The sequence below is a fragment of the Egretta garzetta genome, unplaced genomic scaffold, assembly GCF_000687185.1.
Source record: "Egretta garzetta isolate BGI_Z169 unplaced genomic scaffold, ASM68718v1 scaffold514, whole genome shotgun sequence".
Lineage (NCBI taxonomy): Eukaryota > Metazoa > Chordata > Aves > Pelecaniformes > Ardeidae > Egretta > Egretta garzetta.
The window spans coordinates 491042-512140 of record NW_009259483.1 but is presented as its reverse complement, the minus strand read 5'-3'; the positions used below and the strand labels follow the sequence as shown (position 1 = coordinate 512140).

At 45.8% G+C, this 21099-nt stretch overlaps 1 protein-coding gene across 2 annotated transcripts in view; it reads left to right on the top strand.

The window, feature by feature from the left end:
• AOAH (acyloxyacyl hydrolase) overlaps nucleotides 1-21099 on the top strand; it is an 80514-nt gene that overhangs the window by 7931 nt on the left and 51484 nt on the right. For both annotated transcript variants that reach the window (XM_009637202.2, XM_035892759.1), the window contains exons 3-5: nucleotides 7298-7393; nucleotides 11676-11736; nucleotides 12840-12939. In XM_009637202.2, the coding sequence (XP_009635497.1) occupies nucleotides 7298-7393; nucleotides 11676-11736; nucleotides 12840-12939 (257 nt within the window). The remainder of the gene's footprint in view (nucleotides 1-7297; nucleotides 7394-11675; nucleotides 11737-12839; nucleotides 12940-21099) is intronic.

Sequence of the window (21099 nt, the reverse complement as noted above, 5' to 3'; positions counted from 1 at the left end):
CCAGTGACAGGTTTGGTTACAGTGTGCCATTTAGCATTTCCCAGATATTTTATGACGCTTAACAAATCTAAGGGGAAAAGGTCTTGTATATGCCGACATATTTGAATGTGGGTACCTATAATTATATTCTGTCACTTCAGTATCTCTATGAAATACATTAACACTGTAAATGGAATAGGAAGCAAAGTCTGAGTTAAGACTTTTACACTCCGATCCCCTTCTAAATTACCTTTCAAAGCAACAAATCCTCTGGCTGTATATGGGAAAATAACTAGCCTAGCTTTGCAAATACAGTTACGTCATTTGAGATTAATGTTTCCACACTGGAATGAAATCTCGAGGTTATAAAGGCCTGTTCTTTGAAAGTATCAGCTTGCTGCTGAGAAGCAGCAAAAGAAGGAAAAATGGGTATTGGGAAGTATTAGGAAAGGAATATATAGTGAAAAAGAAAACATTCCTGTACTGTAACTTTGCATACCCATGGTCTGCCGGCACCCAGAATGCCCATGTGCGTGTCCCCATCTCAGGGAAGAAAACCTTATTTCTTATTACCTCCCCATGTGAATGCTCTTATTTCAAACAGGAATGTCTTGTTCCAGGTTGAACTGGAACTGGATTAGATGAATTTAGAAAGAGGTGGGTTTAGGCCAGGTCCACAGCATCTGCAGGAGGCGAAGCAGTGTTGTCTTTTGTAGACGGGCTCTGGGGATTCCTCCTCTGTAGGCTTTAAGAGATGCATTGGAGCCTACGGCCATCTATAAACTGAAGAAGACTGTGTTTTGGGAAAACCTTCACCTCCTACATAAAACCAAGAATGTGATAGATGGGTTCATTTATACAGGGGCTTTATGCTGCAGACAGATATTTGCCACTTTGCCAAGCAAGGCTCCGGCTCCTGCTCCACTGGGAGCAACTGGGGTGACCACAGCCTGGCCAGCAGGGTTTGTGCTATTTGTGTCCAATGCCACTTTTTTGGGGCTTAATTCCTCCTTGTGCTCCAAGGGGTATACTTAATTTATGGCTGGGGAACAGCAATATGGCTGCAGGGGCAAGAGAGATCTCTGGCACCCAGGAATGCAAGCAAAGGATGGCAAAGGAGGATGTGCCAGGTGCCAGAAATCCCAGTTAACAGAGTTTTACTCAGACAAATATATCTACAAATCTGAAACTTAGAGAGGCAGCTTTCACTATCCAGACACTTCTTGACATCCCTAGGTATAATTCTAATTATAGAGCCTTTCAAACGTGTGCGGCAGAAGTGGATTAAGTTAAATAGTCTGTTCAAACTGCCAGAGGCTTCACAGCTAAGAAATGAATTTCTCTAGCTCTGATTTTATTATTGGGGTATGATTTTTTTTTTCCCAAGCTTATTGGAAATGTCATTTTATTATTACACGCTATTTTCAAATACATGGAGAGAAGTACTTCCTGACGTGTGAGTTTCCAGCTTACTGCTGCTGAGCAAAATGGTTATGGTTTTCTCTTATCTCTTCAGAAATTAATAGCAGATGGGACAAACTATCGCTAAAAGAGACAGGCATTTTATTAATACCAGAGTCTAGTTTCAAATGGCTGGTAGGCATTATAACACCAATGAATTTCTTCCAGAGAAAACATCCTTCAGCCTGTCAGGGCACTGAAACCTATTCTTGAAGTGTGACAGCAGAGGCAGTCTCTCCAAACTTGTTTCTAAAGAAAACCATGTGCAACTATAAAAAATTTAGAGTTGCTTTTAACCTTTAATGATGAAGCCTATCTATATGGGCTTATATGGGCCCAGCTGATGATGAGAAATAAATCGCATCTAAATATCTACTAAATTAAAAGCAAGCAATAGTTGCTAATGACTGTCCAGATCTGGAAGTGTTTTCCTGCCGATGCCAGCGTGTTAAAAAGTTTATGCTCTCGCACACACCATAAGTAATTAAAGCAGTGAGATTTCTACAGTCGAAGACAGCTGATTTCCCCCTGTGCTTTTTGGCTAACTAATTATTTCCCATTTTTAGCCAGCAGAATTAAGACCCATTAAAGGCTAGGATAACTGGTTAGCATTTCTGATGATATTTGGTGTGCAGGGAGATTTCTGTTGATTTTTTTAGAGGGTAGCGGCTTCTTATGCTCCAGCTAACAGTGAATTCTTTTTCTGTCACTAAACCCAGAGGAAGATGATATATAAGATTAAAAAGAGAGAAGGCTTGTAGTGGGAGCGAGGATGGTCTGAGTTAACTTTAATTTATAGACACTAGCATTTTGAGGGTTTACCTGTAGCCCAATGCAAGAGAGAGGTTCTCCTAGAGGATAAACCTGAATTACTGGGGGAGCATGTTTTTATCCAAAAAAACAGTGAGCCTGGGTGGGTTAGACTCCCCGGACTACAGTGAGTCCCCTTAGACATTCCTCCTCCCTCCTCCCAAGGTTCAGCCCTTTTCCTGAGTAATTTACACTCTCCAGCCCAAAAGCTGCTCCTGATGGCGTCAGTCTAAGTGAAAGGCTTTGAGGCCAGCAGAGCCCAAACGTGAGCGGGCATCCCCTGGGGCATGGCCCATGGCAGGGTAATAAGAGGGGCCAGCAGACCACAAGGAGTAAGAGCGGTGGACCAAGGGCACCTGATAAAAGCCCAGGTAGATGGGGGAACCAGAGAGCAGATCAGCTGACGGCACGCATTCGTGGCACGCGTTCCTGGGTAGCGCCTTTCCCACCAGAGGATTCCCGAATTCGGGTCTGGAGACTTCAGCTGCAGTGCCTGAGATTAAGGATGCCCCAGCTGAAACTGCAGATCCCTCTGAAAATCAGCCGAGACTTTCTTTATCGGCTTGTCCTGTGAAGCGTAGCGTTTTGTCTGGAATAAGTGCTTTTGCAGGGGGGCATCTAAAGAATTGAGGTGTGGTCTGTGGGTGCCCGAGGCAGTGAGGGTGTAATGGCATGACCAGAAGCATCCTCTCTGTGATAGTAAAGACCAGTTTACAAGAGCAAACATTTTGAAGTTCAGCTCTGTGGGTTTTTCCCAAGTAGTCAGGCTATTACTATTGTTATTTATATTCATATAGCATCTAGTAGCCCAAGGTACTGCATTAAGTACTGCACAAACTCAGCAACAGCTCCATTAATTCTCATGCGAAGCAAATCTCCCTTTGGGGCTGGTTCGATAGACACAAAAGTGTCCAACTGACTTAATCAACATGAAAAATTTCTATTTAATTGCTGGGAGACCACTCCATGAGTAGGGTTACCTGCATGATTGTGTTTGTGATTAAGAATTGTGTTTCTATTTGGCAGGGCTGAACCAAAAATAGCTCTTTCCCCCCCTCCCTGTGGTACTGTGACAAACATCGGAGAGAAGCGTCCTTGGTGGAGACTGTCTTCTTGTATAACAGAGGAAATGGATCACCAGGGGTATTTTTATCCTCAGCCCAACTTTTTGGATTTTGAGCACTCCGGTTGTTTGTCCATAAGCCCCTTTCTCTGCACCAACCCTTCTGGAGGCGAGAAGACCGTGCTGTGATAATGAAAGCGAGAGTCGTGGGGGCAGCGTCTGAGCCAGGGAGAGAGAAGCCTCTTTGCACCCCCACCCCGAGACAAATCTTCAGGCAGGCGGCTGAGCCTGCGCTTGGGGTGAATAACTCCATTTCAGTGTAAAAGGGGTGCACTGAGGTGCGGCAGGGCTGAGCACCGCAGCCAGAGGCAAGCTCTTTCCTTGTCTGCCAGGGAAGGTGCGGGGCCGCATTGTACGCTGGTCTCGCCCGTTGCAAGAGGGTCGACTTGTTGCGTCGACGTTTTTGTCAGGCCAGCTTTTGCACTGAAATGAAATCTCCCCTTGCAGGGCTGGAGCCGACATTTCGGCAGTCAAAGATGCCGTAACTGAAAGCAGAAGCTCTGCGGAGGTTGGTTTCTGCTGGGGGCTGGAGCAGAGCCGCCACCACACAGGAAGCATGGTCGGCAGTGTGGGGGCAGGCGGGCAGCATCCCACTCCCACCAGCAGCATTTGCAAGCTCCATCGCGGCTGGCACGGCACCCTCTGGACCCACAGAGGATGAGGGGGTGCCAGAGGCCAGAGAGAGACTTTTAGAAAGCTGGACCCACAGAGGATGAGGGGGTGCCAGAGGCCAGAGAGAGACTTTTAGAAAGTTGGACCCAGCCGGATCTCCCTGTTCCCATGCCACTTGGCGGGGATGCCCAGCAAGCACGGCAGGTGGACGAGGCAGTCGGGGGTGGATGGGGAGCTGGGGACCAAGAGAGAAGGACTCTGTCCTCTCTGCAAGGTTCTGGCAGCCCCCGGCTGAAGGTGCGGGAGTGCTGGGTTGCAGGGCACAGGCCAAATGAGCATCATTTCTCTCTGCTGCAGTCGGTGACACTGTCAGCTCCCTGGCGTGAGGGGTTACTGAGCCTCAGGGACATGACATCCCAGATCCCTCTGGTTTTCACCTGCTCCCCTGTGCCTGAGCTCACGCCTGTGCTCGCAACACGGGCTTTTCCTTCGCTTTGCATCCAGGCTTGCAATCTCGCAGTCTGGTCAGGCCATTCTTCTCCTCAAGCCACATTGGTGTCCACTCCATCATTGTCACCCACTTGCCCCTGTGCTCAGTTCTGCTTCAGTCTGTGTTTTTGGGGACTGTCTGCTCTCCCAGCTCCTCTGCCCACTGAAGCATTTTCCTCTGCTAACATTGCTAGCCTCAGTGTATCCCAAGTTTCCTTTGCTCTTTCTTATCTTCACTCCTTGTGGACTCCTGGACCTGTGTCTGCTGAGTGCTGGCACATCCTCATTCGTAGCTTCCTGAGGCTCGTGGTTCAAAAGGATGAGAGACAACAAAAGCTATCTCCTTTAGAAAATATTAAAGGACTAGCTCCTTCCCATCTTTCTGCTTGGACTCCTTTTTGTCTTTCTGGCAGCAAGATAGTTAGATGAAGACCTGACCTTGGTAAAAGAAGGAAGGCACAGAAAGAATATGTGGTTTTGTGGTTAAGGCATCATTTTGGTCATTTAATTTTTCTGAGCCTCCATCCTCCTGCCACAGAAGGCAAGGGAAGGGTAGTTTTGGTTGTCTGTGGGTTGCTCGTGTGGGTTAATAATATGGCCTTGTAAGAACCAAGTGATGCAATGCCTTTTAGGCGTGTTTCCAGCGTGCTTCAAGGATGTGCACCACCATCTCAGGGCTAAGCGATGGAGTTGGTCCAGTGTGGCTATGCCCACGCTACCCTTGCAAATAAGCCATGGTCTGTTTTCTGTCTGTGGGGCCGATGCAGGGCACGGCTTGCACCCAAACAGCTGAAGTGTCTTGTGCCCCTCAACACCCCCCTACCTTGACTGGGTGTCCTCGTCCAGATGTGCTCTGGGGACTGGTCCCTAGCACAAGCACAGGCATCACCCGGGGCACGGCACAGGATAAGGCCATGCCAAGGCACCCGTTAGCAGTTAAACAGGGACCAGGTGGCCCCGGGCTGTTCTTCAAGCCCAAGTCCTGAGTATGCTTTACCCTCCAGCTTGGATGTCCCCTTTGATTTTAGTTTGGGTCTTTATTCTACTTTTTTTTAAATTTATGAACGGTTGTGTTTTAATTAACTGTTAATTCCTTGGGCTAGCCTGTGGCTATTTGCGGGGGCGGGGGGAGGAGAGGGAAGACAATGACTTGCTTCAGGGTTTTTTTCTTGGTTATATCTGTCTCCATTTATTTTCCTATTCTTTTAGGCTGTCTGGAGGTAATGGCTCTTAGCATGCTTTATAAATCATTCTGCAGAGGGCTTTGAGTGAGCGTTTTATTTAATAAGTATGGAGAAGTGGGCTTTTATCCCTGCAAAAGAGGTGGCAAGTTCACTGTAATTTCCACTGGATTATTGTATTTGGGATAGAAGAAGTAATAGAAGACTCAAAAATATTGGTCTTACAGCAAGTTCCAATTGTATTACTTCCTCTTTGACTTGCTACTTGATCCATAGGAGCATCAAAGTTATTTACGTTGAAAAACAGCACTTTGATTTAATAGCACATAGGCAGGAGCACTTGGAAGGAATTTAAAAGCTCGCTTTGAAGGGTTGTGCCCGTCTGAAAACCTGAACATTAATGCTCTTGAGCTTTGGAGAAAAGGTAGATCTGCAGCCACATCCAAGTGCTGCAGCTCACCTCCATTTCTAGAGTGTGTCAGAGCAAGTCCTGAGAGCTGAGATTTCTTGCAGAGTGGAGGAAACAGGGTTCAGCTACTGGGATTTCAAAGAGAAATCTTTATTCAGGCTGCTGGTAACTGATGTCCTGGCTCTTTCCTTCCTCGGATACCCACCTCTGTTACACAGGCTCTGAATCCAGGCAGGGACCTCACTCTGCTTGCCAGGTCTGACTTATATTGGTCATCACCAGATGTGGCTTCTTTATGAAATGGTGAAGCCACTGCAGAAAGGGAGGGCACAATGCTGGCCTACAGCAATTTAAAATTGACTTGGACCACTTATGGTCATCACGTGGATTTTGAATGATTGCTATGTGGGGATCACATTGAACCTACTTCATCCCAAAAATATCAGCAAAAGTGCTGCACATCTCATGAAATGCTTCACTGTGGTGTGCAGGCTCTTGGGTCTCAGCCACAGTTAGTCCAAGGAGCAATTAGGCTTTAAACCTGCTCACACCCAGATTAGTGATGGGAAATAACCAGCTTAGTGGGTGATAGGAAATGGTTTCTTTCCAACCACAGAAGGAGAGCAGAATGAACTCTGAGGACATTTTGGCTTTAGCAAATGTGTAGCTGGGCCCAGCAGCCCTGTGCGTACCGGGCACCACTGAGCTTCTGAGGAAAGCCTGTGAAGAAATGACGCTGTGGATGCCTTGCGGTGCTCAGCACGTACGTCTCTTCTGCAGGCCATCACCCCCATCTGTTTTTCAGTTTCGGTTGCTCTCTGCATGGCTTGTGTGAAGAGGTATAAAAGTCCTATCAAGTACAGACCTGTACCTTTTTTCTTGTGAGAAATAGCAAGAGAGCAGGTGGCCAAGTGGGCAGTGGCTGTCCCCCCCGCTCCTTGATTTTCATCCTGGAAAGGATGGAAAATTATTTTTTCAGGAGCAACATCCAGTGCTGTAAAAGCCAGGCTGTTCTGTGCGCTCCTCTGGCATTGGCATCCTCTCTGTGATAACGTATAGGTTTTGAATAAAGAAAGAAATTCAAAGATTTTTTTTTCCCCTTGAACACTCATCTGCCATGGAGCATCTCAAGAAATGAAATGCCCAATGATGCCTGAAATACTTCTATGGCACGGGGTCTTCATCACGCTTCGCAGGTAACCGTATTCACTCCTTTTGTTTGTTTGTTTGAAGGATGCGTACTTGTGGTATCTGTAGTGGAACAGCTTGCACAGTGGCACAACAGTACAGTAAAGGCAGCCGTGGAGAGACTGTGCAACTATATACCTGGTAAGTACCAAATAATATGCCATATGTTATGGTGGCGCTGCTGTATTTCTCTGTTAATTAGGAATTCACACACGGAGTCTGAAAAAGCTTTATCCACTTCTCGTACAGCATCTCAAGTGGACGTAGCGGAAAGATAGCAAGGTGCTATCTGCGGGGAAGTCAGTGGTGTGGCTCACTTGACTTCAGAGCTGGGATTTTGTCCCAAAGTTAAAGTGAATGGGGGTGTATTAAACCCACACCCGTGTCAGCACCAGCACACGCAGACCCCTTCCCTCCCTTTTTTCTCCACTTCGTCTTTTGTTAGCAGCTTAATAGATTCACGGTATGCTCAGCCACTCCTCTTTCTTGTTGATACGGGTCTTTATAGCAACTGTGAAGATGAAAATGTTTTCAGCAGGTATAGGAAGCTGCTATCGTAAAATCTCAAAAATGAGCTGAGGTTGACTGGTGTCAGATGTGAGCATTTGGTCTGCACAGAAAAGCTATTGAAGGATAACGGATGATACAAATTTCAAAAGGGGTAGGATTCTTCATTAAAAAGTCGTTTATATAGGCCTTCACGAATGGTATCTCTGAGAAGCCATCTTGCTCTGTAGACCCTACTTTCACAGAAGATGCGCGTAGAATATTAATTCCCTCCTTTCCAAGACAGGATTTCCCAATGCAGAATGGGGCAGGGAGGTAATTGCTGGGATTCATTCATTGATAGAATGACGCTTATCTGATTTCTATTCCATAAGTCATATCCTCAGTGTTTTAAATTACAGGCACATAACCATGAAGTTACAATTAGAAGCGCTGATCCTGCTATTAAAATACAATTTTCTTCTTTAAAATATGACATGCTAGCTCTGTGTTCATGATTCACTCAGTGGACCTTGTTCTGCTGACATGTCAAGATATTTCTTTTCAGCTGCCATTCTTTACAGACATAAAATCCTATTATCCCTTTAGTTAAATCTGTATAATCCAGTTACCGTCTACAAGATGCATGGATACACCCCATAGAAAAAAACTGACCCTGAACTTGAAAGGAGTGAAAAATCCTATGGATTGTGTGGGAGCTACAGTGTAACCCGATTTATCCTCTCCCGGGAGGTGAACGCTGCAGCCCAGCAGGCATCAACAGCTTCCTCTGGCTGCTTGGAACAGTAGAAAAGCTTTGGATGCTCATGAGGAGCAAATCTACTAAAGCAAGCCATGCCATTTCACCTGAAGGAACAATTTCATTATTATACACATGCCTACATTTGACTGCAAGAATAACAGCAACAAATTAATGGCAGTGGGGCTTTTCCTAGGGCCAAAAAGGGAATAAGAATTCATGTGGGTTTTTCAAGGGTCTCCTATAATTTTGACTAGAATCAAGTTGGGGTTGGATCAAGCCTTCAGTGAAATTATACAGTGTTCAAGAATGAAAGATGTTTAGAAAAAAAGACAGAGAAAAACTCAGTACCCATCAATCCCGCTCAATCCCATAGGCTGTGTAGGAAACACAATCGCATACTTATTTATAGGGAAATATTTGCAATGTGTGTGACTCAAGCAACATGGCCAATAAACCTACGAAATTAAGAGCCGTGATACCATGAGCAAAGGAGGCTCTTGAGCAGGTAGAAAGGCCGGGTCTGGAGGAATGGGCAGCATTTACGGTCTAAGAGATGTTGTTAACAAGAATGTCTGTTTACCTGGACACTGGCTGCCTGCCTGATGAAACAGAGGTGTCTGATACCTGAAACGTGCTTTGAGACCATCTGCCGCCGCCGCTGCCTCTGAGTCATGCTCTGCTTCTGTGCCGGCCACTGCTGTGTAAACACCAACAGAGCTCAAGTGGAAATGGCGACGTGATTAATATCATCTTTCTTGCAAACATTTATCCTCTGGGATTCAGCCAGAATTTGTGTTTCTAGGACTATGAAGCTATAGAGGACAACCTTCCGGATTTTTATCATGTAAGAACAGGGCAGTTTAGGGGATCTCTTTTACCTGAAGCAGGGCAATAGCAAGTATACTCTAAGTTTTCTCTAAATTTTCCAGCATTTACTTTGCTTTAAGCTCTTCTCTTGCCCTTGAACACCGAAAATTATTCATTTTTTTTCTCTCTCTCTCTTCCCCTCCTTTCTGACTTACACAGCTTCTGCCTAACAGAGCTTTCTCTCTGCAATATCCCCTCCACTTACATGTTAGCAGAGGCAGAGGTTTGTGAGTGCACGAATGCAGGCTGGCTTGGAGGGCAAGTCCTGTAAACACTGCCCGTGGCTTGGGTCTGCTTTGCTGGAAGCTAAAGGCTGAATGGCATCTATATCTTCCAAGATACACTCAAGGATAATTTTATGTTATTGCTATTCTTTTTACCACCCATCATTTGTTACACCATGGGGTAATTACTGGTCAAGCTTTCTGTATGCATAAGGAAATCAGTGCCTAGGAATCAGTGCCCTAACACCAGCTCCCTAATGCTGATGGCCAGCCAAAGCCTCCCCTCCTCGCAGCTACCAGTATGGGTTGCAGCAGCCAGCTGACTTCTCCAGGGCCAGAAACGTTATAGAAACCAGCTGGTTTGGGAAACTCAGAAGACGACCATCACCTGCCATGCACCGGGGAGGTGTGGGGGAAGCCAGCCACCTTCTCCTGTGGGCTACTATAGGGAGCCAGGTGTCCTGCAGGCAAGCCTCACTGGAGGGTCTTTTTAATCAACAATGAAGGTTACCAATGTCTGTGATGTCTTTCATTTTAGGTGAACAAGAATAAAATCTAATTTTAGCCAGGAGACCAATTTTTAACTTGCAGATTGCTTCTAAAGAGCCAATAGAGAGGAGTTATGTGGCAAAGGAGGCAAAGAAATGAAGCAAGCAACTTGATTGAAATAAAACACCTGGCATGGGATAAGAAAAATCAGCTATCGTAGTTACAGAAGCTGCCTTCAACACCGTATGAGTAGGAGGGTGTTGGGGAAATTATCTTTTCATTCCCAGCTATGCCTTTCTGGTCCCAGTCCTCGTTTCCTGGGCACAGGTTGCCAGCCAGGGTGTCTGCGGTCCTGGCAGGAGAGCAATCACAGGAGAGAGAGCACAGCCATGCTCGCTGATGGGGTCGGTGCTGTGAGGTTTTGTGCCCTCCCCGGAGCAAAACTACCCACCTTGGTATGCAGCAGACTCCCAGATCTGGGCATATCCAGCCTGACGCTGGTTAAAATTGAATATTCAGCCCAAAGTTGGAGGGAAGCGGCTGCTTTGGAGGTTTCTAAAGCTTTTCTTTGGGAAAAATGAGGATAGTCCATGTTTTCTTCCCCAAGTACAGATAGTTACCTGTCTGGGTAATGGAGGTGCCGGAGAAAACGACATCTCTCAGGAATTTCAGGAGCTGCAAGTTTGTCATCGCTGCACTTGTATGAACCTGCCTCTTCATGACTTTTCATGCCACCACCCCTGCCAAAACAAGGCCTGGCACCTCCTTCTCAGGATACGTGCATGGTTAACAAGCTCTCATCTGTTCAGGCCAAGAAATGGTAAATTTTCCTTCGTGGGAACCATCAGACCAGTACTACCGTCATGCCCTACCTGTATTCAAACCCCCAATCTCTCCCGCAAGTGTCTTTGCTCGGGTGCAGGGACCACTGCTTTTTTACAACAGTACCTGAAAGAAATCTCTGATGAGCTCTCTTCTGAAGGGCATGGAGGGCATGCTTCACCCAGATTAAAGAAAGCCACCTGAGCCTGCATCCTCAAAAGGTACATGGCTGCAGACTGTGCAAGGAAGCCACACAAAAAGCGTCAAATACTTGTTCGAATGCAATTACTCCTGTGCAACTCCTGCTGTACACAAAACGTATTCTCTTAACTCGCACAAGCCCCCAGAAGCTCTGAGGTAGCTCTAGCAGTAGCATCAAGCCCTACATCACTTTCTGCACTTTGATTTATCTGTTTGTTTTCTTTCTCCTTGCAAACCTACCAAGCTGTCTGTTTAAACTGCTTAGAAGATGCTGCGGCATGTGTGATTCCTTTTGACTTTTCCATGATGCCATAGTCAGAACATTTAACAAATGCTAGTTATCATTTTTAGTCTGTATCATGTGGCTTGCCTAAAGCTGGAGAAGGGCTTTAGGCAAGGTTAGAAATGCAGGTTTTCCCAGTCTCCGGTGCTATACTGAGGTCATAGATTCACACACCTTCCCCTGAGGTAAATCAGCATTCACTCTAATGAACCAGCTCCTGCTGTATTTTGACTGTTATAAAACCAGTTCCACTGTGCTCAATTACGTTAAAAAAATTATGTTTTCTAGAAAAACTGCAAGGTTTCTGTTACGTACTTGCTGAACTTTACGGGCCACACATAGCTGAACTGTAAGTATCGCTGTCTTGTCTCAGGTCTTTGCTTAGTTTGTTCTTGACATGTATAGATGCGCTGTCAGATTGAAGTGCAGGGCTTTCATTCTTAAAAATCACGTTGTTATTATTAAAGCAGAGATGCTTGAGAGAGATTCTGGTTTGGCATTTGGCATAGCTATTCCTGAGTGAATAAATACAGGCTGCCACTGGTAACCGTTTTCATACTCCATTTGAATCTCAGCTCGTCAGGCCCACCTGATGTAATTACCTTTTGAAATTCAGCTCGTTTGGCTGAGGGAGGAATTTGAATAACCCGTGTGTGCAAGACAGGCTCTACAGAGTCACACTGCTGTAATTCTTGGCTTTTGCTTTCCCTTCTACCTTTAATCAAGCTTTCTAATTGTCAGCCCCTACATGCTCTCAGCCCCGACCTTGATACACACTCTTGGGGAAGCCTACTAAGTAATGTAAGTGATTAAAAACATAATATGTAGGTCATTTTATTGCTTGAAAGTTCTTAGTTTAATTAACAGAGCTTTTGCTAGACCTTCTTCCTCCCGAGGGTATCTATTTGTATTTTTAAAACTAGCCAAGGGACTGCAAAGTGCTTACAAGACTAAGAAGTACTATAATCAAACATTTTAATTTAATTCCTGATTAGCCCAGAGGTGTGTCCCAAAAAGAAAGAAACAATCCTAGCACTTCTGCTTGGTGATTAAAGGTTAAGGATCTTTGAAGGATTTCTGGTTATTTTCTTGAGTTAATGACTGAACGTTCATATGCGCCAAATTGCATATGCTTTTAACTTTAACCTTTAAATCTTTGTCAGACTTATGATTGATTAAAAAACAGAGCAGTCATAATGTATTTGATTCAGGCGCTGCATATAAACAGAGTGCTTTTTCATCATCCCAGGATCCAGTTTTAAATGCTGAGTAGGATGCCGTGGCAGAAAATCATTAGGACCCAACACTGTACTGAGCAGTGATTACGGGCCAGAGCGAAGCGAGCTGAGGTTATTGTTTGGCATTGGGGAGATTTAGCTTCCCGTGGAAATAGCTTCTACTTTCAAGCACCCAGAAGAGCGTAACAGTCTGTTTTCACACCATTTCCTTCAGCATAGACAGGGAAATGAATGCTGATGTGGTCTGCCATTCCTTGAAGCTGTGTAGACAGGATCCAGGACAACCACTTTGCCATCTCTACCCTCCTCCAAAGGTGAGTGGTTTTCCACTTTTTTCAAAGGTACAGATTGTGAAAGGTCTTTTAAGCTGGAACTGAACAGCACGGAGGCTTCCAGTGCACGTGCATTGTCTGGGAGATAAATTTCAACATTCTGAGTGTGGACACTTTTGGAGAATGTCAGTTCAAATGAAAGGTACATAGCATGCTTTAGCTGTGTTGAGCATCAGCAACATGGTCGTCAGAGAGTGGGGATTACAGGGCAAATTCTCTTGTACCAGTCTGGGTGAGAGAAGAAGAGGGGGAAAATAAAATCTCCCTTTCTCCAGACTTTACTGTTGAACAGTACAATAACCCCAAACCAGATACTCAGCTGGGGTCCATCTATACCACCGCGTTACCACGGCATGACAAGTTATCCCCACGTTGCCTGATCTGCTGTGGCAGCCTGTGTGAGTGCTCGTTACCCGCTGCAAACACAGGGCTATTTGGCTTGGATTAGTCTGCAGTGCAAGAGGTTTAAGCTAATGTGCATAATCTTTTGCCGCGGGGTGGAACACATTTAGTTACCACCTCTTTTTTGATGTACGGTTGTTTGCTACTACACAGTAACTTGATGGCATGTCCTAGTCCTTTGCTACTCGGACACATACATATCTGCATAGGTGTCTAAAAAGATACAGTTTGGTTTGGGATTTTTTTTGGTTGTGTTTTGGTTTGGGTTTTTTTCCAGTCACCGTGCAACCCCCGTCACACTAAAACCTGTGAGTGATGGTGGTTATTTGACAGTGTTGAAAAGCAAGTGATTCACTTAGGCATCTCTTTTTGTAAATCTTTTCCCCTGCCTGCATCTGGATGGATAAAGACATGTTTGATTTCTCAAGGTTTGCATAAGATGTTTTACACAGGGCCTCATCCAACAGCCATTGAAATCAGACAGAGCCTTTTCCTGGGCTTCAGTGAGCTGTGGTTCATCTCCAAGACGGATTTAGTTCTGCTGATATTAAGACCTGGAGAAACACTTGTCTTCCAAGAATGGCAGTAACATTTGTTTTATAGCAGGTGTGTGTCCCATATGACTACTATGTTCCATGCTATGCCAACATAGAGATATACGGGTGTGCAACCATTCAGGGATGAAAGAAGTCGAGTGCAGGCAGCAGAGAGGGTCCACACCAACCTGACTCAACCAGGATGTTGCCTAAACTTCACCAAACAGGTTCCTTCAGAAATCCTGCATCTGAACTGGTAAAACAGTTCATGGGTCCTTCCACCTTTCCCCAAGGTACATCAGAGCTACCCTATTGCAAGTTCTACCTTAGTAATTGCCACGTCTTTACCCACCCCACAGATATTTGTGAGTCTCCAGCACTTTCTGCCCTGGTGATTGCACGTCTTTCCCCCCCCTGCACTTGTAACAGCAGCAGATACCCTGTGAGTGACTGTGGGGCTTTTTTTTTTTTTTTTTTCCCCAAATTGCAAGTCCTGAAGGTAAAGGTGAGCGTACAGCAAAGGCTAGCAGGCTTCCCCAGCCCCCATGTTAGCAGGTCACCCAGGAGGACAGCAGGGGCTGTAGCAATGGTGGCTGCACGTGCACTGCGCTGCCAGCCCAAGAGTTAGATTTTCATATGGACTTACATGCTCATGCGGGAGAGTAAAGAGAAGTAGAAACCACCCTGCACCCTGATTTCTGCCAGTGGCAGCAGTCCAAGGTGCTTCTTGAAGTGAAAGAGGATGCAGGCAATGAACTGCACATAGAGGGATGGACTCTCCATGGCTGCATGGTGAGCTGGGCTACCGAGTCTGGAGAGGGGGGCTGGTTAAACTGAAGTGTCTCCTGTGGAGCCACAAGAAGACCTGTGGTGAAATGCTTGGCCTATTGACTAGGGGGGACAGGATGGCACTCATGGGGTTGCTGTCAAATCTTTGGTTAGCTCTACCCATCTCCCAGAGCAGGTGTGGGACCAAACTGTTGACTCCTTCCACCTCCAGTGACAGCTCCAGCAACTGCACTTTCTGCAAGGAAAACAACCAAATATGGGGGGGTTGGGTTTTGATTTTTTAAACAAAATTTGGACTTTTCATTTTCATGAATGAATAGCTCAAGAAAACCCTCTCCCTTCCAAGAGGTAGTTAAATCCCTTTCTGTCAAACTGTATTTGTTTCTCATCAGGAATAAGGGAACTCGACCAACAAAATGATTTTTCTACCCTGACTGTGCCCTCCTTTTTAGCTCACCAGGTGCCCTGAGACAGCATGAGGAGGCTGGGGGAGACAGCAGAAGAGCAGTGCTTAGAGTTCATGCTCAGGTGGTTGATAAATTGCCCACGGTAACTCTGTGACAAGTCAGACTGAGTAAAGATGAATTATGGGTGAAAAAAATTAATATACAGTCAGAGACACAGATGCATATAATGCAGTTTACCTCACATTTGCTTCTTTGGTTTGTAATTTGATTGATCACTTCAGTTACACGAGCCTGCAAATGTTGGCTCAGTCCCCTGCCAAGTGTTTGAGCAAGACTTTAATACTAATGACTGTTTTGTTCAACTCTATTGATTTTCAGGTACTTCGTTTATTCATTTAGACTTTTGGATGCCCATTTTCCCAGAATTAGTATCATATTTGTACTGGCAAAGGGAGTAAAATAAATATAGAGTTACTTGCCCTTATAAGGCAGTATAATGTTCAGGTTTTAATTGCCCTTAAGGTGGTGGATATCAACGTCTAGCTGCTTTTTCAGTCAATATTTATCTTGTTCTGTTTCTGCGATGTTGCTCTAGTGAGATCGTGTATCTCAAGGAAGGACGAGCCCCTGCTTCAGAGGCCTTGCAAACTATCTACGTAATGGAGATGCTGCAAGCCGAGTAAATGATACGTGTGTTATATTACATACTTCCCTGGTCTCTGACAAATTAGCGCAAATTAATTTTTTTCCCAACCTGCCTGGAGCCATTAGCACTCTGTGATTATTCTAGGAGACTTGGCTCTAATTATGAATAAAAAATATTGCTCTGTTCAGACAGAGCGCAGCGCTCTCAGTGAGGAGCTGGAGGAGGAGGGCTTCTCACCTGGGCAAGGACGGCTCCGTCACAGGGCTCTGCTGGGGGCTTGGGTGAGGTGGGCTGCCCTGCTGGTGGGTGGTTTCAAGAGCAGACCCCTGGTGTTGGTGGGGAAGGGTGGAAGGGCCACTCGCAGCTCCTGGATCACCAGCACGGCGGTGTGGGATGTCACTCGTCATGAGGTCCTGTGAGCCACTGGTTGCCACCAGTGGTCCATAGAGCAGAGCCTGGGCCAGGGCTGGAAGCGCAGGTAGATGCGCACACGTAGGCTCTCCCACTGAATGGTTCTTGCCCAATGAGAGGTTCTCCTCTACTCTTAGTATGGGGGTAGCAACACTGGGGACTCCTTCAAGTCAGGAGGCAAAATACTACAGTGCATCAGAAGTGTAGGCTTACCATAGGTAGCTGAAAACCGTGCAGCATCTAAAGCTGCTGTAATAGGCCTTGTGGTTTGAGGTACATCAACAGCAGATGCTCTTAACACTGACTGCAGCACCGCTCCAAAACGCTGATAGTGGGTACAGGTATCCAAACTAGCTGGTTTAGGGTGACTGGGTATTTTTTTAATCAAAAAAAATGTTATCAGCTCACATGGTGGAGGACTTTCTGCACCAGGTCCTGTGATACAGGGACATTCTTCTAGTGAGTGAGAAGGTCTGAAATAAATAGGGTGAGGCGTTTTAAGCACTACCTGCCAAGCTCCCCTTCTGGCCCTGGGAGCAAGCAGGTTTGCAGGAGATTATTCTCAGCTTGTCTCTAGATTGTTTTAAGCCAGCTGGCCTGCTCAGTTAAATGGCAATACCTTAACTGATTTTGTTGGGGCCAGAATAATGGCTCAACTTCAGCAGCAGAGCCCTGCTGCTGGCACTCTCTTAAATGGTCTGTGCTGAAAGGAGCTTGTGCTCTTCTTTGTGCCCTTCAGAGTCCCTCTTCTGCTCCCCATCACTTTTCTGCACCAGATTATTAGAGACCTTGTGGCAGCAGATTTTAGCTTAATCTCCAGTAGTAGGATTTTGCTGGGAGTCATCTTACATCAGTAAAAATATACGTATTTATGCTAATGTCATTTTATCTTACCAAAATAAGCTTCATTGCCGCAAGCACTCATGCTGGTTCATGTCCCCACTATCAAGTCTTTCACTGACTTTGCAAAAAGCCAAAGCCACATCCCTCATGGACATTACTGTGGCCAGCCTGCTCTTTGACAAAGTAGGAGCCAACCAATTCTGTCTGGAATTATGAAACCCTTTGGGGTTTCATAAAATAAAAATACTCCCACTGTTTTCTCTCGTTCCTCTCTCTCTTTCAGTGAAAATGTGAACTGCTTCCCCAGAGGTGAGGCAGAACCAAACTCTGGGGCGGGAGTGCTTCTGCATGCCTGGTAGGAGCAGGCAGCTAGCCAAAGGTAGACCTTGCGGCTGGGACCCGTTTCCTTCTTTTGAGGCTGTGGGCTGTAAAGCAAGCAACTGAGAGGCGGGCTAGGTCCTGGAGAGCAAGATGCCCTCCTTTTAGCCTTTCTTTTTGGAAATAGGTAAAATATACTGAAATGTCAGTTTGTTTCTGCTGCAGTCAGAACTGAGCCCTGAAGAAACAACCTATAAACGAGCAATAGCAGAAGGCACAGTTTGAGCACTAGTTCTTCCTCTTTCCTTTGTTTCTCATTTCTCCTGTTCCTCTTCCTTGGCAGAAAATAAAATGCAAAAAAAAAACCCAACCAAAAAACCAAACAACCCAAAAACCCAAACCTCACAACCCCAACCTCCCACCAAATAAACCCAAAGAAAACGAGGTGGGATGGGGTTTGCAGGGTGCTGCGTGCAGCTGTGTCGTACCAATGCAGAAGCTGCCCCAGACAGGATCCCTGAAAACAAGTCTTGGGTGACTCAAGGGCACAGCGGCATTTGGGGTGGGAGGCTGGCAGACAAAAGTGTGAGGACAAGGAAGCGCTGATCGTGGATGCTGACTGTATTTTGCAGAGGCAAGATAGAAAAAGGAAACAAAAATGTTTCATCAAGAACACACAGAGTCCAAGTCCAAAAGAAACAAGTGGCGTAAAATAAGCAGAAGTCAGAGTAATTGCCCTGGGAGGAGAAAGGACCGAGTCAGGCTTTGTGGGTTTTAGAACTGGGCTTGCAGGGAAGGTCCCTGTTTTGCACCCAGAGCACACATCATTTGGTTTGGCTGTCCTGTGCAATCATAAAGATTCTCCCTACAGCCTCTGCAGGATGGAAGGTGGGAGTTGTAGAACAAATCCCAGTTTTGCCAGGGATGTTTAACAAGCTTCTCAGTGTTTTGGTACCTTAGTATGCATATGCCTGGTAAAAGGATGATGAAAATGAGTTAGGAGGGAAACTTGGAGTATTTTGTAAACATTCACTCTCCTGGGAAAGAGCTGGCTAACAAGGGTGATAAATGAGAGAGAATTAGAGTTGGTTCATGTGTTTGTTTATGATGAGAAATAGATCTGTTTGCAAAAAATTCAGTGCTGGGAATAGATGGGCTCTGTGGAGAGCATTGAAAGAAGGCAGCAAACAAAATCCCAGTGACCGCCCTGCCCTTAGCCCCATCCATAGTGTATCTTGCATAGACTATCTTGCATACACCGAGGCAACAGGGCTGCGCCGATTTCGGCAGATGGGGCTGGCTGCTCCCTCATGACCTCCACACGCCCTCTGGGCAGTGGCTGGGAGTTCATCTGTCAGCTGCTGGAATGGACTGTATGGTCTTTGGCTTGACAAGCTGGTGTCAACCAGGGATTACAGATGACCCACGAAACCAAGAGTGTTTCCTCCTTAGCATTTCAGAGTGAGCATTTTGCTGGAACATGTCCAGAGAAGGGCAACAAAGCTGGTGAAGAGTCTGAGCACAACTCTAATGAGGAGCGGCTGAGGGAACTGGGGTTGTTCAGCCTGGAGAAGAGAAGGCTGAGGGGACACCTTACCACCCTCTGCAACTACCTAAAAGGTAGTAGAAAGTTGTAATGAGGTCGGTCTCTTCTCCCAGGTAATGGGTGATAGGACGAGGGGAAATGGCCTCAAGTTGTGGCAGGGCAGGTTTAGGTTGGACATTAGGAAAAGTTTTTTCACCAAAAGGGTTGTCACACGCTGGAATGGGCTGCCCAGGGAAGTGATCGAGTCCCCATCCCTGGAGGTATTTAAAAGACGGGCAGATGAGGTGCTTAGGGACAGGGTTTAGTGGTGGGGTGGCAGGGTTAAGTTAACAGTTGGACTTGATGATCTTAAAGGTCTTTTCCAACCTAAATGATTCTATGACTTTCTACATGCGGCGGCAATTCAGCCTTTCCTCCCTTGTTTTCTGCTTTCTCTGCAATATTGCTGTAGCTGTCTGAAGTGTGCATTTCTCATGCTCTGCTGCTGAGAGCAAGAAAGATCTCTCCTCCCCTTCACAGAAGAAAGAGATTGATAAATCCTCCCTCTCTGGAAATTTTTCATCTATCATACTCAATTTTAAGCTATTTTCTTCATCTGTCTCTCAAGCTATTTTATTGCAGAAACGACAGTAGCTGGTAACGTACAACTATGGCAAATGCAAGATGCATGGTTGGTTTTGGGGACAGCAGTTGCCCAGGGGGAGGAAACTAGGAAACAGTGTCTCGGCTCATTCCTAGCATCTCTCATCTATTTGTGACGTACTCATATTTTTATAAGACACAATGAATTAAACATATATTAAGCATATATATTAACATCGCACATATATTAATGTAAGACATATATTAAACACCAATAACGTAGAAGTTTGTGTTCCTTGCAGCTTATGCTTATTCTTCCTTATCCCTTTATATTGTTCACTATAAATTTTTGACCCTGGAATATCACAGTTAATTAATTTGCTTTGATCACTGCCTAAATCAATTATAATGACATGCTAAATTTTATCCCCAGTAAAAAGTGTTGGTAATGGTTGCTTTAAATGCAAAAATATGCTGCTTTAATATTCCAAGCTGCCATGCCCGCTGTTCAGTAAGATGCCATCACTCGAGGGATATTTTCTTTTTTTTCCAAATGCTTTAATACTACTACTTGGCGAAGCACACTTTTTCCCCCCACGTTGAGTTCCTGTAGCTCTAGCCAGATAAATATAAACTTGTGCTGAAATTTACCTCAGAGCCCTCAGACCCGGCTGGTGTTCAGCCAGAAGTTATGTCCTTAGGCTGGGCTGTAGGAGGGACTGATGGCACCAACCAGGTCTGAGGCCTTTAATACTTCATGACTGAGAAGAATCCTTGTGGCTGGAAAACCAGTGTGGTCCTTCTGTGCTGTGGTATGGGATAAATTTCTTAGGGCTGGGGTTAAACACTTAACAGAACGGTGCAGAAACAGTCCCTGCTTACTCCTCATGCCTCAGCATTTAGCCAGGCAGGACCCAGGGCTGTGGACCAGGTGGGCTGCAAAAACGTATTGGTTGAGGTTTCTGCAGTTGCAGAGCCTTGAGGAAGGCTCAAGAGCAGGACCTTGGGAAGTTCCTGGCCATGGTAAGCATCTGTCAGTGTGCGTTCGGCCACAGCCCTGCTGTATCACGCATGGCGCGTCCATCCTGCTGCCAGCAGTGCTGGTCCCTGGCTCTCACTCACACCCCTTGCACAGAATTTCCTCTCCTCCTTTGAGGAACATGAGGGATTTGAGGACTTATTGGAGTATCACCAGTAGCTGACTTCTTTGTAACCCATGGCCTCATGGTGGCCAACCTGTTCTCCTTTAATAAGGATGCCTTTCCAAGGTCTTTTCTTGCAATGGTTTTCCCACTCGTCCTTTCTATTTAAGTATCCTCATTGTGGAGGAATCCCAAAATGCTTCTTCAGCACAAGTTTACATGGATCCAACGGAAGAAGAGTCTTGTCACTGCCAGCAAGAACTTGCCCTCCAGGGCAGGTATTTCCAGAATCAAAAGCTAATCTTCCTAGATCTTAAGCAGAAGATTTGTCTTCCAAACTTCCCTGCTTTGTACCTTCCCATGCGCCATCTGTTCCCCTAGTGGGATGAACCTCAGCTGAGTATAACCCTTATCTGTGCAAGATCAAATGCTTCCTCTGTAGCTATCCACAGCAAGTGAGACTGACGTTGCACACATAAACCTCTTTTGGCCATCTAATGGATGAGTTGTTCTTCAGCAG